The sequence below is a fragment of the Polypterus senegalus genome, chromosome 2, assembly GCF_016835505.1.
Source record: "Polypterus senegalus isolate Bchr_013 chromosome 2, ASM1683550v1, whole genome shotgun sequence".
Lineage (NCBI taxonomy): Eukaryota > Metazoa > Chordata > Cladistia > Polypteriformes > Polypteridae > Polypterus > Polypterus senegalus.
In genome coordinates, this window is record NC_053155.1 from 239,400,072 (window position 1) to 239,416,698 (window position 16,627).

The window sequence follows — 16,627 nt, forward strand, 5'->3', positions numbered from 1 at the left end:
CCCACCCCCAGTTTATCTGAAAGAGAAGCTTTATTAGCAAAGCATCATGTAAATATCTGACTACCACAACATTCTACCACAGAAAAATTTGTTGCACCATCATGACTATCGGGAGTGTGCTGTTAAATTTTCATGTCTAAAACTGTGAACCTGCTGCAAAATCTGTTTTCCTGGCTAAACTAGGCATGCTGCAGCAGAACTTGCACATTAATCATGTCTTCCTCCAGACTATATAAAAGCAAGTGGAAATCCGATAGCCACCTAGTCTGGAACTTTCGCTTTTCCACCCCTCTCCTACCTTTTGACTCTGAATAAGAGATAAGCCTTTCAGTCGTGGTTTATGTGCTGTTGGATTCACTGCTGCTGAATTTTCAATTTACTTTGCACACAAGACTGAAAAAAAAGTTCTCTGCTTGAACTGGTACTTAAGTTTCTTGGCAGCCATCTTTTTGTAAGCACATACACGCTAACATAATGCAAGCTTGTAATGCACCACCGTAATTTTAGCAGAGTGACCAGGGCATTAAAAAAAAAAAATATATGCCAAGTGAAAATGTGAACGAACGTGTACTAGCTAGTGGAACAATTTTTTAGCTGCTTAACACAGAACTCTGTCACATGTGCTAGTGTTTTAATTGCTAGTGCATTATAGAGGGTTGAAATATGACTCAAATTATTCCTCACTTCAAACCGAAAGTCATGTCATTATGCCTAGCCTAGCAAATATTGTGTTCACATACCTAAATCACAGAACGCTGAAGCGACATTCAGCTTACTTGGATGACTGCAAGTTTTACTCCACCACAGAGCCAGTAATGGTAAGTTTCTTGTTCAAATATTTGTGCATCTCTGATGTGCTCTTTTGTGCGATATGAAGTCAGACCTAAACACTTTGCAACTGTTTTTCTGCATTCAGAGTAAAGTGTTCCCAAACTTTGAAGGTCTGAGGTTACACTGTCTTACTGTTTGTCTTTCTTCAAATGTGTTCCCAGCTGAGAAGTTGTGACACAATTGTGTGCCACAATGTAATAAGGCTAAAGATGTAATCAATTAATCAATGAAAGTGATCATTGCCAATGTTTTTAATAATCAATCATGGTTGATAATGTTGATTAGTAGTTGCAGCTCTATTTGAGCCATGTACCCAATAATACAACTTTGCTTCACCATATCTTACACTGCTGAGTATTTTCAAACTTTCACACACCAGATTGAACATTCATGGAAAGGGATGCCACTTGAAACAGTCAGTAAATACGAAAAAAATGTTAAAATGGAGGCTTAGAGTGGGTATTTTTTTTTACCATCTAGCTATTACTTAAATTTACATTTTCTGCTGCTACAAAAGATTCTTGATATTGCATCATGAATTATCATCTAAATCATACTAAAAAGTATACACATTACATATTTTCATTTCAAAATGCTAAAGCTAAGCATGGGAAAAAAATCAGTACACCCCTATTGCTTCAATATATATTACTAAAGTAATTAAAGCTAGATGCTGCTGATCAAGTGATTTATGAAAGCTGATCAACAATGTTAAAAACTTAACATAAACAAGTTATTCCACTGTTGATTTTATAAATAGTCCCTATCTTTGTAATTTAAGAGAAAAAACATAGCTTCAAATTTTCACTTTTACCTGGTTAACATGGACCAGGACCATTCCAAACCATATTTTAACTCTTTTAGGGCGGATGTCGACTTTTGTCGACAGGAAGGGTTGAGGGCGCATGTCGACTAAAGTCGACATCCAGGGATAGAGGGCGATAATCAGCTGTTAATGGCGACAAATCTCACTGTCACGTCACAGGCATTCCCTCTGTACTTGGAGGAATGCTAGACTCGTTGACTCTGCAACTAATCCTAGCGTGTGCGTGAGTTGCAAAATGTAAACAATGGCAAGATGGCATCGACATGTGACAAGGGAGCGAAGTGAGTGCAGAAAAGAAAACACTCGGCAGACAATGCTTTGCGCATTATCGCGGAGTCGGACTCTGATTTTTCAGAATCGGATTTTATTGACAGTGATCAGGAGATCGACCAAGAGAGTGAGACGGCATCAGCTGATCAAACACCAGCCGATGCCGCGCCAGCAGATCTACTGCCAGTTGAGCGCCTTCGCACAGCCGATGCATCTACGGCAAGGTTCGTGTGAGATAAATACACATTGATCCATTGAGAGCCGATCTGGCTGCTGGACTTCACAAGACAGCATGGCTTGCTGTTGGACATGACAGATCACCAGCTGCTGTACTTCAGGCTGCTCTCTCCTGATACTGCTTTTCAGCTACCGTCAGAGGAGATAAACAGGTAGGAAGAGAAATTTTTTGAATCGCGGGCTGCGTTTGCATCGCATTCTCGTTTTTCAAAGTGTAAACCCACAACAAAAGATGAGATGAAGTGTGCTGTGGTATTACAAATAGAGATGGGACAGAACTGGTGATATAACTTCAGGGAGCATTGGTCCAAACGTGCTTTGTCCCCTGGTGGCTTTGGACAGGTTATGCAGCATGGTGATATGTACGTGCTGCTGCAAAGTTTTATTCACTTCTGTAATAAACAGAAGCAAATCCCATGGGGTGAGCCAGGCTATAATGCCATGCATAAAGTTCATAAAGTTTCAGAAGATGAAAAGAGGTGACAATACGGTTTTCATGCGGGCAGAAAACTTGGTGACAGTGGAATGGCACAATGGCAAAAGGGTGACTTGTCTCTCTACAGTACACACTAACAATATATGTGAGAAAGTGCAGCAACAGACAATTGAAAAGTAGGCACCAAAGCAACACGTATTGTAAGCAGTGCAATGTGGCAATGACTGAAATTGGCTGCTTTGAGTGAGATCAGACTTTGCAGGACTTTGCTGTGTAAAATGTATGTGATATGTATGTGAAATCATAGAGTATGCAAGCTCATACAACATGCAAGACAGTAACATTTGTCAAAAGTAAATATTTTTTGTTGATTTGATATGTTAAACAATTGCTTTGTGTTCTTTTTTAAAAAATGTTAGTTTTTGGAAAAATATTCAGCCCTGGGAGATAAGAAACACACAAAAAAAATTAGCCCTAAAAGAGTTAAAGTAAAAAAGGGATACAGAATTATTTCATGGCAGAACATCTTTTAAAAATGACTCAAGGTCTGTGCATTCTTCAATGCTGACAACAGAATAAAATGTAATGGTGGATGAATTGTAAAGGTGAATCAATAGTGACAGTTCATAAGATACCAGAAACTATAGGAAATGGTTATGGGTTAAGTGAATCCATTCCAAATAAACTGGTAACATAATGAAAGATCTGTGCATTTTGGGTTGCCAGAATAAATTCCTAAAAGTAAACATTTGTTGCTTCCAATGTTCCAGAGACAACTTAAACTAATTTGAAATTTGAACTGGGAGAGTATTTTACCACTAAGGAGGAAACTCGGATACTTCTCTGTGACTGAGCATCCAAGCATTAATCGACATAATTTAAACTCATTGATACTTCGCCAAAATAAATCCATGGTCTAAGCCAGTTGTGACATGATAGTATGCCCAACCTTTCTTCTACAAACTACAAGCTATTGAATCATGGAGCATACTAACTTCTTTCAAAATAGCTTCTGCATGTAAGCTTCCAATTTCTTAACACTAGAATTACCAGAGCCTACGAAAAAACTCGTAATTCCGTCCCACCTTAAACTGCTTCTTAAATCCCTTCACACCTCTCCGCCAGCGTCCTTTGTCTTCTAAATGTGCTGATAAAGAGAAGCTCGGAGCAGCCGGCTATTCCATCCTCCCACCAATTTAGAACGTGCACGAACTTCTCTCAGCTCATGCCTTGATTGAGTATCTGGGAGTGAAGTGGAGTTTTAGAGTGGAAATAATAGATCGTTGTTTGGAACACACGCATTTCATGTCTGTTCCGTTTCTACAGTAATCTGTGTCAACACATTGTTAAAACAGAAACGTTTTTTTATATTCTAGTAGTAGATGACAAAATGTAGGCATAAACTATATAATGTATGAAGCCTGAAGTCCAAATAGCAAAGAAACATTTTCACAAGAATAACACAATTGCGCTTTTATTCAAAATATAACTGCAGAAACAAAAAGCCGCCTTAACATGCGACATTGACACCAGTTTATTGTAACTGCCTCCGTGGTTCAATAGACTCAGCCCCGCTTGGAATCAAAGGTCACGAGTTCGATTCTGCGCCCCTCCGTTTTGAGAAGTAAACTGCTCTTAGTCTTACTGTTTTAGAATAAAAGCATACATTTGATTTCAGTCTGTAACAGCCGGTGCAATTTATGATCCTTGTAAAGGTTAGCTTTTTTTTTTATTCACTTTTCATTCTCTCAGTCGCGTTCAGAATCAATCCATACAACCCCATCTGACACGGCTGTTTTCACTAAAGGCGCTATAGCTCTGCAGTGTACCACGATGCATACTAACGCCAAACACCCTCAACCCCGGGTTCTGACACACAAGCGCTGGCGAAGCTGCCTTCTTCTATCTCACCGTCACTTGCTTTTCTTTTTATTCAGTTTTATTGAGTGTTCCTGCCAGTCCCGCATGTTGCTGTATGCTGTTTCTTTTGTACTCCAGGACATGCAGAGGAAAGAATGGTAAAGACCAGTAACCGGCTATATGCAATCATCAGACACTCCCCATCTGCCCGTGTCGTTCAAACACAGGAACATATATTGGTGTAAAAGTATAACAAAAGTGCACTTTTATTCAAGTGCACTTTTCCATCGCCTTTTCCTGTAAGCAATGTACACACTTCTCTCTATGCTGTGGTTTCTATTACACACCTGAAAGAAAGAGACAATATATGTGAAAATATAATCGCACTAATGCAATATTCTTTGAAAGCGAACAGCGTCAGATCGGGTGTGAATTTATGCAGGAACTGGAAATTCTCTGATGCGGGACCTTCCCCCAGGGAAGAAAGTACAGTGTCAGGTGCTCATTCAGTGTAATAGAAACCATAGCACAGAGAGGTGTGTACACGGCAACAAGTACACGTGTCGTAAATGTAGGAAGGACGGTCCTTGGGTGTGTAGGAACTGTTAATATTTGAATGTGATGATTTTATATAGCACGGAATGAAAATCTGCACTTCTTAGCATTGCACCATGCAAGCTGTCGTATCAATCGCCTACTGTAACTTGCTTTCTTTTTCTTGGTTATACAGGTAGTTTTGAATAAAAGTGCACTTGTTTTGTTTGCGAAATGAAGTGTCTGCGTGCACTTTTCGTGGCATTACGTGTATTTTTGAGCATGCCCGTTTGAGCAGTATAAAAGTATTGAAAAGTATAACAAAACAACGGGCAGATGGGGAGTGTCTGATGATTGCATATAGCGCCGAACTTACTGCTCTTTACTATTCTCTCCTCTGCGTGCCCTGGGTACAAAAGAAACAGAATACAGGCGCTATAGCTCTGCGTTGTACCACGATGCATACTAACGCCCCCACCGGTTCTGACACACAGGCGCTGGCGAAGCTGCCTTCTTCTTATCTCACCGTCACTTGATTTTCTTTTTATTCAGTTTTATTGAGTGTTCCTGCCAGTCCCGCATGTTGCTGTATGCTGGATATTTTCACATGTATTGTCTCTTTCTTTCAGGTGTGTAATAGAAACCACAGCATAGAGAGTGTGTACATTGCTTCTTACAGGAAAAGGCGATGGAAAAAGTGCACTTGAATAAAAGTGTTATACTTTTACACCAATATATGTTCCTGTGTTTGAGCGACACGGGCAGATGGGGAGTGTCTGATGATTGCATATAGCGCCCGAAGTTACTGGTCTTTACCATTCTTTCCTCTGCATGTCCTGGAGTACAAAAGAAACAGCATACAGCAACATGCGGGGACTGGCAGGAACACTCAATAAAACTGAATAAAAGAAAAGCAAGTGGCGGTGAGATAGAAGAAGCAGCTTCGCCAGCGTTTGTGTGTCAGAACCCGGGGACTTTAGGTTGAGGGTGTTTGGCGTTAGTATGCATCGTGGTACACTGCAGAGCTATAGCGAGCGCGTCTTTAGTGAAAACAGCCGTGTCAGATGGGGTTGTATGGATTGATTCTGAGCGACTGAGAGAATGAAAAGTGAATTAAAAAAAAAGCTAACCTTTACAAGGATCATAAATTGCACGGCTGTTACAGACTGAAATCAAATGTATGCTTTTATTTTAAAACAGTAAGACTAAGAGCAGTTTACTTCTCAAAACGGAGGGGCACAGGATCGAACTCATGACCTTTTGATTCCCAAGCGGGGCTGAGTCTATTGAACCACGGAGGCAGTTACAATAAACTGGTGTCAATGTCACATGTTAAGGCGGCTTTTTGTTTCTGCAGTTATATTTTTGAATAAAAGCGCAATTGTGTTATTCTTGTGAAAATGTTTCTTTGCTATTTGGACTTCAGGCTTCATACATTATATAGTTTATGCCTACATTTTGTCATCTACTACTAGAATATAAAAAAAGTTTCTGTTTTAACAATGTGTTGACACAGATTACTGTAGAAACGGAACAGACATGAAATGCGTGTGTTCCAAACAACGATCTATTATTTCCACTCTAAAACTCCACTTCACTCCCAGATACTCAATCAAGGCATGAGCTGAGAGAAGTTCGTGCACGTTCTAAATTGGTGGGGGGATGGAATAGCCGGCTGCTCCGAGCTTCTCTTTATCAGCACATTTAGAAGACAAAGGACGCTGGCGGAGAGGTGTGAAGGGATTTAAGAAACAGTTTAAGGTGGGACGGAATTACGAGTTTTTTCGTAGGCTCTGGTAATTCTAGTGTTAAATATAAAATGACACAGAAATGTGTTATGATCATTGCCCACTGTGATTAATTTACCAAAGTTACAGACATGTTCATCAAATAGTACAACAGTTTCTGATATCAATATGCTAAGCTAATACATTTGACAGCTTGTGAGCAAGTATGGTTCTGAAACCTGGTAGTTCTAGTCTTAAGAGACATTAGCCAACTACCAGGTGGATGAGCATTAAAGGAAGATGAGTAGCAAGTAATGGGTCAGACAAGAGGTTAATTGCTTTCTGGTTTAACATGTAATGCCATCGCACTACAAGCATTTTCCAGTGATTACCATTGCAGACTTCAGTGACATAACTTTATTAACAAGTTGGAAGCAGGTGCGGCATTTACCTGTGACCATGTCACATAGTTTGACATCCTCGGTGACCTAGTCAGACCAATTTGCTACTTACCCCAACAAAATCAAACAGTAATAAGTTGTTAAAACTGTGTTAAGTTGTAAAACTGGGCTTATGTGTATGAGAACTGACAAACAATGAGTGCCAAGTGGGAAGTACAACACATAAAATGTGACCCCAAAGACAGAAGGAATATGAGTATTTGTATCTGTCTGATGTCTTGCATTAGTTGTGGCATGATAGAATTGAAAAAGGAAAATAAAACAACTGAGATTGCAGGCGACCTCGCTGAAAACCCTTTGTACAAGTGCCACTGCTACCAGGCAGCACATTTTAGGGTGTCAGCATGAAGCAAGCTTGCAATATATTGGAAACGTGAAACTATGCTGAAACATCTACACAGAGTTGTGTAGTTTATCATCCTCTGCAATTCACAGCCTTGAAATCAGACATCCTCAAGGCAACTGCAGACGTTAAGTTTGACATCTCTGACGACTAGTAGTTGAGTAATATGTTGCTGGCTTTGAAGTTTGAAATAACTCTACAGGAGGATGGCCTTATGGATATGGCAAACTAGTTCTATCTGTTTCTTGTTCAGCAAAAAGTAAAATCACAGCACACAAAAATTAGGAATTCAATAAAAGATCAATAAAGAAATTATTGCTTCATGAAGCACTATGAAGTTTGTCAAGTATCTGAACATCAGAAATACTGGATAAGTTTTTCTCAAACACGTGATGGTGTCTAAGAACCTCTATAACCTTTACAACCTGGGAACTAAGGCATATAGGGAAGTCCTAATGTGCACTATTTAAAGTCAATCAACAGCTTGGCTTTTTTGACATTCAGCTTCAGGTTATTTATGATACACAAAATGAAGAAACTGATTATCTTATTCATGTTTAGAAACACCATAATTTGAAATGACCTTTATAACATTGGCGTCATCAGTGAGTTTGATCATTTTTATAGAATCTGCATTAACCTGATTTTCATTTCAGGCATAATAGACAAAGAGTGTTGGATTGTTCAGAGATCAGATAATTCGTAAGTAAACTGGCTATTTTATATATTTTATATACATATCTATACACATATACATTTAAACATATGCTGTATATATACAGTATAGACTTATATAGTCATGTGAAAAACAAAGTACACCCTCTTTCAATTCTAAGGTATTATGTACCAGGGCATAATGATCCTTAGCAGGTTTTAAAAAAGCAGAAGGTACATACAACCTCAGAACAACAAAACATCACACATGACATAGGAATTAAGAGGGTATGTGTGCTGCTAAATCAAATTAACTTAGTTAACTTTTCACATGTAATCAGATATATCTGTAAGATATTGTAATAAAGTTTTTGTGCGGTACTGAAATAGCATGTGATGTCATTGGCACTGAACATTAGAACACTCTAGATGAGAACAGGCCATTCAGCCCAACAAAGCTCGCCAGTCCTATCCACTTGTTTCCTCCAAGAAAACATCAAGTCGAATTTTGAAAGTCCCTAACGTCTTACTGTCTACCACACTACTTGGTAGCTTATTCCAAGTGTCTATCATTCTTTGTGTAAAGAAAAACTTCCTAATGTTTGTGCGAAATTTACCCTTAACAAGTTTCCAACTGTGTCCCCGTGTTCTTGATGAACTCATTTTAAAATACAAGTCTTGATCCACTGTACTAATTCCCTTCATAATTTTAAACACTTTAATCATGTCACCTCTTAATCTTATTTTGCTTAAACTGTAAAGGCTCAGCTCTTTTAATCTTTCCTCATAATTCAACCCCTGTAGCCCTGGAATCAGCCTAGTCGCTCTTCTCTGGACCTTTTCTAGTGCTGCTATGTCCTTTTTGTAGCCTGGAGACCAAAACTGCACACAGTACTCGAGATGAGGCCTCACCAGTGCATTATAAAGGTTGAGCATAACCTCCTTGGACTTGTACTCCACACATCGTACTATATAACCTAACATTCTGTTAGCCTTCTTAATGGCATCTGAACACTGTTGGGAAGTTGATAGCTTAGAGTCCACTATGACTCCTAAATCCTTTTCATAAGCTGTAGTCTCTATTTTCCGACCTCCCATTGTGTATTCAAACCTAATATTTTTACTTCCTATGTGTAATACTTTACATTTACTGACATTAAATTTCATCTGCCACAAATCTGCCCAAGCCTGTATGCTATCCAAGTCCTTCTGTAATGACATAATGGATTCCAAATTATCTGCTAATCCACCTATCTTGGTATCATCTGCAAACTTAACCAGCTTGTTACTTATATTCCTATCTAAATCATTTATATATATATATATTAAAAATAGCAGCGGCCCTAGCACTGACCCCTGTGGAACACCACTCTTAATATCGGCCAGTTCTGATGAGGTTCCTCGCACCATCACCCTCTGCTTCCTGTATCTGAGGCAATTCTGCACCCATCTAAAAACATCACCCTGAACTCCCACTTCATTTAACTTGATGCCCAACCTCTCATGTGGCACCTTTTCAAATGCTTTCTGAAAGTCCAGATAAATATCATCATAAGCTCCACTTTGATTGTATGCTTTTGTTGCAACCTCATAGAATTCCAACATGTTAGTAAAACACGACCTCCCTCTTCTGAACCCATGCTGACTGTTCCGAATAACTCCTGTCCTTGTCATGTGTTGCTCAATCTTATCCTTAATAATTCCTTCCATTAATTTTCCTGTGATGCATGTTAAGATTACTGGCCTATAGTTGCTTGGATCTGCCCTGTCACCCTTGCTGATCATCAGCAAGTATGACCATCTCTATAAAAGAAGAGGTTTTGGTAGTTTGCTGGTCTTGCAGCCCATCAATCTGGAAAGGGTTACAAGGTCATTTACAAACAATTTGAAGTCCATAATTCTACAGTGAGATAGATTATTCACAAGTATAAAACATTCAGACTGCTGCCAGTCATCTTAAGGAGTGGACTTCCCAGCAAATTCACCCCAATGTGAGACTGTGCAAAGCTCACAGAAACTGAAAAAAACCCAAGAGCTATAGTATATCTCAGATTTTACAGGCTTCAGTTAGCATGTTAAATGTAGAAGTTCATGACAATGTAATTAGAAAAAGGCTGAACAAGTAAGGCTTATTTGGAGGGGCTACTAGGAGAAAGCCTCTTCTCTCTGAAAACAACATGGCAGCACAGCTTAGGTTTGCAAAGCTGCATCTGAACAAACATCAAGACTTCTGGAACAATTTCCTCTGGACAGATGAGACCAAACTGGACATCTTTGACCATAATGCAATGTGCCACGTTTGGTGAAAACCAAATAAAGAACATCAGCAAAAACACCTCAAACCAACTGTTAGGCACAGTGGTAGAGAGGTGATGATGTGGGCTTCTTTTGCAGCTAAGGGCACCTCACAGTCAGAGCTGATCATGGATTCTTCTGTATACAGATGTATTCTAGAATCAAATATGAGGCCTTCTGTCTTACAGCAAAAGCTTGCCCAATATTGGGTCATGGAACAGGACAATCATCTCAAGCACACCAGCTAATCTACAACAGAAAACAAGAATCATGGTGTTGCAATGGCCCAGTCAAAGTACAGACCTCACCCTGATTGAAATGCTATGACTGGACCTTAAGAAAGCTGTGAATAAACTAATGCCCGCAAACCTCAATGAACTGAAGCAATGTTGTAAAGAAGAGTGGGCCAAAATTCCACCACAAAGATGCGAGAGACTGTAGTCATACAGAAAACAATTACTTCAAGTTATAGCTGTTAAAGGTACTTCTACAAGCTATTGAATCATATGTTGTACTTAGTTTTTAACACATGGCTTCTCCATTTTGGCTTTGTTTTTGTTAATTAATGACATAGTGGAATCTGTTGTGTATTGTTTTACATCCGAGGATAGATTTAAATAATTTCAGAACTGGGTAAGGACCAGACCTTTTTTATTAAACCATAGTAAGAAGGTGAACTTTTTTCACAAGACTGTAAACACACAAAAAATAACAGTTGCTCAGAATAATAGCAGTGTGTTTAAAAAAGTGTATATAGCTCAAAATCCTTATAATAGCTTTTATTTCCATATAAGCAAATGCATTGGGAACATTGCTCACTATTCCTAATCAAAACATGAAGAAAAATGTATCAAATTTGTGTTATTCCTTTACAGAAACTGAAAACAAAGGAATATTAATTAGGCTGTTCAAAAAAAATAACAGTGTCTGCATTCTTCTTTACAAACTCAAACATTCACTGTATAAACTGAAAAATGTTTCAAGACTTTGCTCTCCTTTGAATGACTGAACTAATATTTTGTTGTATAAACAGTTTCTGAGAACTGCTGCACATCTGTGTTGCATGGAGTCGACCACCTTCTGGAACCTGGGAACAGGTATTCCAGCCGAGGATGATTGGACTACATTCCACAATCCTTCAGCATTTCTTTGTTTTGCCTCAGAAACAGAATTTTTTATGACACCCCACAAGTTTTCTATTGGATTAAGGTCTGGGGTGTGGGGCTGGCCACTCCATAATGTCAATCTTGCTTGTCTGGAACCAAGATGTTGCTCATTTACTGGGGCCATTGTCTTGTTCAAAACACCCATTTCAAGGGCATTTCCTCTTCTGCATAAGGCAAGAAGACATCTTTAAGTATTCAAACTGATCCATGATACCTGGTATGTGACAAATAGGCCCGACACCACAGTATGAGAAACATCCTCATCTCATGATGCTTGCTTCACTGTCTTCATAGTGTGCTTTGGCTTGCATTCAGTGTTTGGGAGTAATCTGACAAACTGTCTTGGGCCCCTAGACCCAAAAAGATCAATCTTGCTTTCATCAGTCCACAAAATGTTGTGCAATTTCTCTTTAAGCCAGTCAGTGTGTTCTTTGGCAAATTGTAACCTCTTCAGCATGTGTCTTTTTTTTCAACAATTGGACTTTGCGGGGGGGCTTCTTGTCGATAGCTTGGCTTCACACAGTACTCGTAGGTAACTAGGCTATTCTTTGATCCATTCGAATGTTAGCTTTCTGTTTTCTTCCATGTCTTTCTGGTTTTGGTTGCCATTTTAAAGCACTTGTGATAATTTTAGCTGAGCAGCCTATCATTTTCTGCACTTTATATGTTTATTCCAATCAACTTTTTCATCAATGTAAGCTATTCTTCTGAACAATGTCTAGAATGACCCATTTTACTCAGATTTGCAGAGATAAATGCACTATAACTAACATGTACAACATTTGCTGCCTTCCTTCTTTATATAAGGTTGTAATTGACACCTATTTTTTCACAGAATGAATGACCTCACTAATTGAACTCCGCACTGCTATTATTTTGAACACACTCCTTCCAATTAATGATTCATCTACACAGAATCAGCAGCATGCATGTCGTGACTGTTGGGTATGTTGGTTTTCTATTATTCTACTATACCGACTAGTAAATTATTGGCCATGTACAAATATACTTTCTACCAAAAACAGTGATTGATCAGGTTTGTGATGTCAGAATGCTATTATTTTGAACACAACTGTATGTGTGTGTATATATATATATATATATATATATATATATATATATATATATATATATACACACACACACATACACATATACACACACACACACATACACACATTATATATATATATATATATATATATATATATATATATATATATATATATATATATACACACACACATATATATATATATACACACACACACACACACACACAGTGTACTTACAGCTTCAGCCTCAGCTCTTGTTTTGTATGTTAAGATGGCAGTAAGTGAAGAATCATCAATATGGCAGTCTTCTATCTCCCCAAATTGCTTGTGTGGAAAAAAAAAAAATATTACTAAAGTAGGCATCTGAATTTGGTAAACATCCAAAATAATTTATGTATTTAAATTAAATTGCTGTTCCTTTGTCTCACATGCATTAGTTTAATCCAAAGTCTGGAACTGAATAGAAAATTTCCATCCATTTAATTATTTAACTTAACCTACTTAATCCAATTTAGGGTCCTGAAGTACAATTGCCTGTTCTATCAGCACTGGGAACAAGGAAAGAACCAATCATGGATGACATTACCAGTCAATCAAAGGTTACTTTCTCATACACTCATTCTCATTCAGGACCAAAGCATAGTTTCCATTTAATCTAACAAAACTTCCTTCTGCAACTGGAAGATGACTAGAATATCCAGAAAAGATCCCAAGCAGAGGAAGGGAGAAAACACTAAAAATCTACACAAACCATTACGAAGCTGATATCTGCCTGCAGTCTTGGGGAAAAGTGGAGCATCAAGACTCATCTTTCTTACCATGAAAATATTTTGGAACCTTTTTTATATTAAATTCCACACACTTCATGCAGGGCATGTATATTATAAAAGTTTAACAAATTTCTTGTACATTAAACATTAATTCTGAAACCTGATCGATAAAAATATAAAGAAATGGATCAATTGCAAAACAGGTACAAGAGAAACACTAAAATGTTACCTAATTACAGTACTTAAAATATATGTAGTTAGCAAAAGTTCTCCTCAAGGCAAAAAATAAAATTCACCTTGAAATCAACATTACAACATTATTTTGTATACAATGTTACAAATAAACACTTACTGCAAAGTGAGGAAGCAAGTCTTCTCTGTCTATTTCTGTAAAACCAGAAATTTCTAAAGCTCGTGGCCGGTGGTCAACAACAGCATGAACGGGAGCACCACGTCCTCTTCCACGAATTCCTCTGCCACGACTCCTTAAAACACCTCTTCCTCTTGTGTGTGTACCTCTTCCACGTCCTGAGGACAAGATTCCTCTTTTTGCAGCCTGAAAAAGGCAGGCAAAAACAGTCATGAACAAAGTAGACATATCATATTGCTTTATATATGTTTAGTTTAAAATAAATGTACATGGCCTTGATCCCTTAGTACACGGTATCCCTTATGCATGAGGCCCCTGGTGATTTGTTTGATTTCAGCCTATTTAATCTAAGGAGTTCTTCTCCCTCTACAATTTCCAAATTACTCAGTAACTCTTTAGCAGTCTGTTTTACCGTTGGAAGGTTATCCACTTCCTCAAACGTAAAGACCATCATAAAATATGAGTTTACAGCATCTACTACTTCACTGTCTGTATTTTTTAATTCTTTACTATTCCTGATGCACTTCACCTCCTCCTTGAATGTTGTTTTCCTCCTAAAATACTGCCTTTTAACCTCCCTAATATCCTTAATAGTTGCCCTCATTTTTTCACATATCCTATGATTCACATTGGAGTTATTAGTTTTATATGTCTTATAGAGCTGCTTTTTTTTCTTAGCAGCTTCTTTTTCAACTCTTTATTAACCCACTGCAGACCTATCACTTTCTTCCTCCATCACCTTTCACTTTTCATCACTCTGGTATGGGTGTATCTTGTCTAATCTGCCCAGCAAGACATTATTCCAAAACTTTTCCTTTTTTGGTACTTACAGGAAAGCTGGCATTTTTGCTTTTTAGGTTTACCAATGGTCTGAATTAGGGAGGAGGCTATAAAAAAGAAGTGCTGTAATTAATAACTCATTTTTTAGTAATACACACTTGATTTAATGTTGACAACTTGCAGTAAAAGTGTGTATCCATTGGTTTAATTTGAAAAGCACTATGGACAGACAGCCACACTAATATCAATTGTGTCACTGTCCAATAATTTATGGACTACACTGTACATAAGCCCATTGCATATTAGTAAATCTATATAAAGCTGCAGTGTAGTTACTCTACATAAACCTAGACAACTCAATGTGCCATTAAAAGAAATCTTCTGTCATATTCAAAAACTGTCACCTTTGTTATTTTCTGAAAAATATATTTCTCTTATTGATTTAAGTTTGCAAAAATACATAACCCTGTTTGCACAAAACCAAGCCTGAAATAAAGACAGTGCTTGGTAATTTTAAGCTAACCTGCAAAGTACTGTAATTTTGTTTTGCAAACAAATGTAAGGGCACCATCTGCTGTCAAAACTAAGAACTGCACACTTTAATTTTTTATTTCTCAACAGCTAAATATGTTCCTTTTATTAACATATTTTCATGTTTATAATTACAAACAATATTTATTGTAAAATGTATTATTTCCTATAATATAGTTAAGTAATGAAGTACTGCACTCTCATTGCTAATTAGACTTCTTGGCAAAATTTACCAACTTTGAGCTGTTTGCAATAAACATGTCAAACAAGAACAGTTTCAATAGCTAATATTACCAGTTGTTTCTCCACATTCAATACAAAATTCCACTTTTAATGACTACTGCAATCTCAAAATTATTCAACCTACTGCACAAAATCCCCCATAACAGCACACTTTTGCAACTCATGTCTTGTTGCATCAGGTGTGTTTGACATGGAACACATCAAATACGTGGACTTGCTAGGAGTGTTTACAGTGACGTTTGATTGCAAGTCAAGAGAATTCTCCAAAAAGTTAACAGAAGAGATAATTGCCTTGCACAAGCAAGGAAAAGGATGCACAAGGATATCAAAGGAACATGCACAAGGATATCAAAGGCACTAAATGTTCCTAGATAAATAACTGGAAGCCTATTTTGCAAGTTCAAAGGTAAAGGAACACTAGCAACACTACCTGGATGTGGCAAAAAAATGAAACTATCAACAGCTGCCACCAGAGTTGTGAGGTGGCAGGTGGCCAAAAACCCTTGAATGGCTGCAAAAGACATGCAGCAAGACTGGGTGGCAGCAGGCACAGAGGTTTCAGTTTCCACATAAGGCACATATTAAATATGCTCTCTATGCCGGAACTCCACAGCGTACACCACTACTGACTCAAAAGCACAAGAAATGTTGGCTCCAATATGCACAAAACCATATAAATAAGCCATAGAAGTTTTGGGATTCTGTTCTGTGGAGCAATGAGGCAAAACTGCTGTGGAGCACTGAAACAAAACTGGAACTTTTGGGCCTATGGATAAGTGTTTTGTCTGGAGGAGGAGGAAGAATGAAGCATATGCTGAAAAGAACACCCTGCCTACAGTGAAGCATTGTGGTGGCTTAGTGATGCTCTGGGGCTGCTTTGGTTCTTCTGGTACTGGACACCTTCAGTGTGTGGGTGGCAAGATGGATTCAATTAAGTACCAAGAAATCCTAGGAGAAAACATCGTGCCGTCTGTGAGGCAGCTTAAACTTGGGCATCACTGGACCTTTCAAAAGGACAGTAATCCCAAGCACACCAAGGCTTGGTTTCAGAAAAAGTCCTGGAAGATTCTACAGTGGCCAAAAAAGTTGCAGCCTAACTTGAACCCCATAGAAAATGTCTGGTGTGATTTGAAGAAGGCGTTTCAAGCATGCAAACCCAAGAATATTAGTGAGCTTGAAGACATTACCCATGAGGAATGGGCTAAGATTCCTGAGGAACAAGGCCAGAAGCTGGTGTC

The 16,627-nt window shown here is 38.2% G+C and overlaps 1 protein-coding gene across 1 annotated transcript in view; it reads right to left on the reverse strand.

Moving 5' to 3' along the window:
- Positions 1-16,627, reverse strand: part of rbm26 (RNA binding motif protein 26) — a 166,717-nt gene that overhangs the window by 9,359 nt on the left and 140,731 nt on the right. Inside the window, exons 19-20 of the mRNA XM_039745376.1 lie at positions 13,818-14,021; positions 12,933-13,019 (exon numbers count right to left, since the gene is read on the reverse strand). Of these exons, the coding sequence (XP_039601310.1) occupies positions 12,933-13,019; positions 13,818-14,021 (291 nt within the window). The remainder of the gene's footprint in view (positions 1-12,932; positions 13,020-13,817; positions 14,022-16,627) is intronic.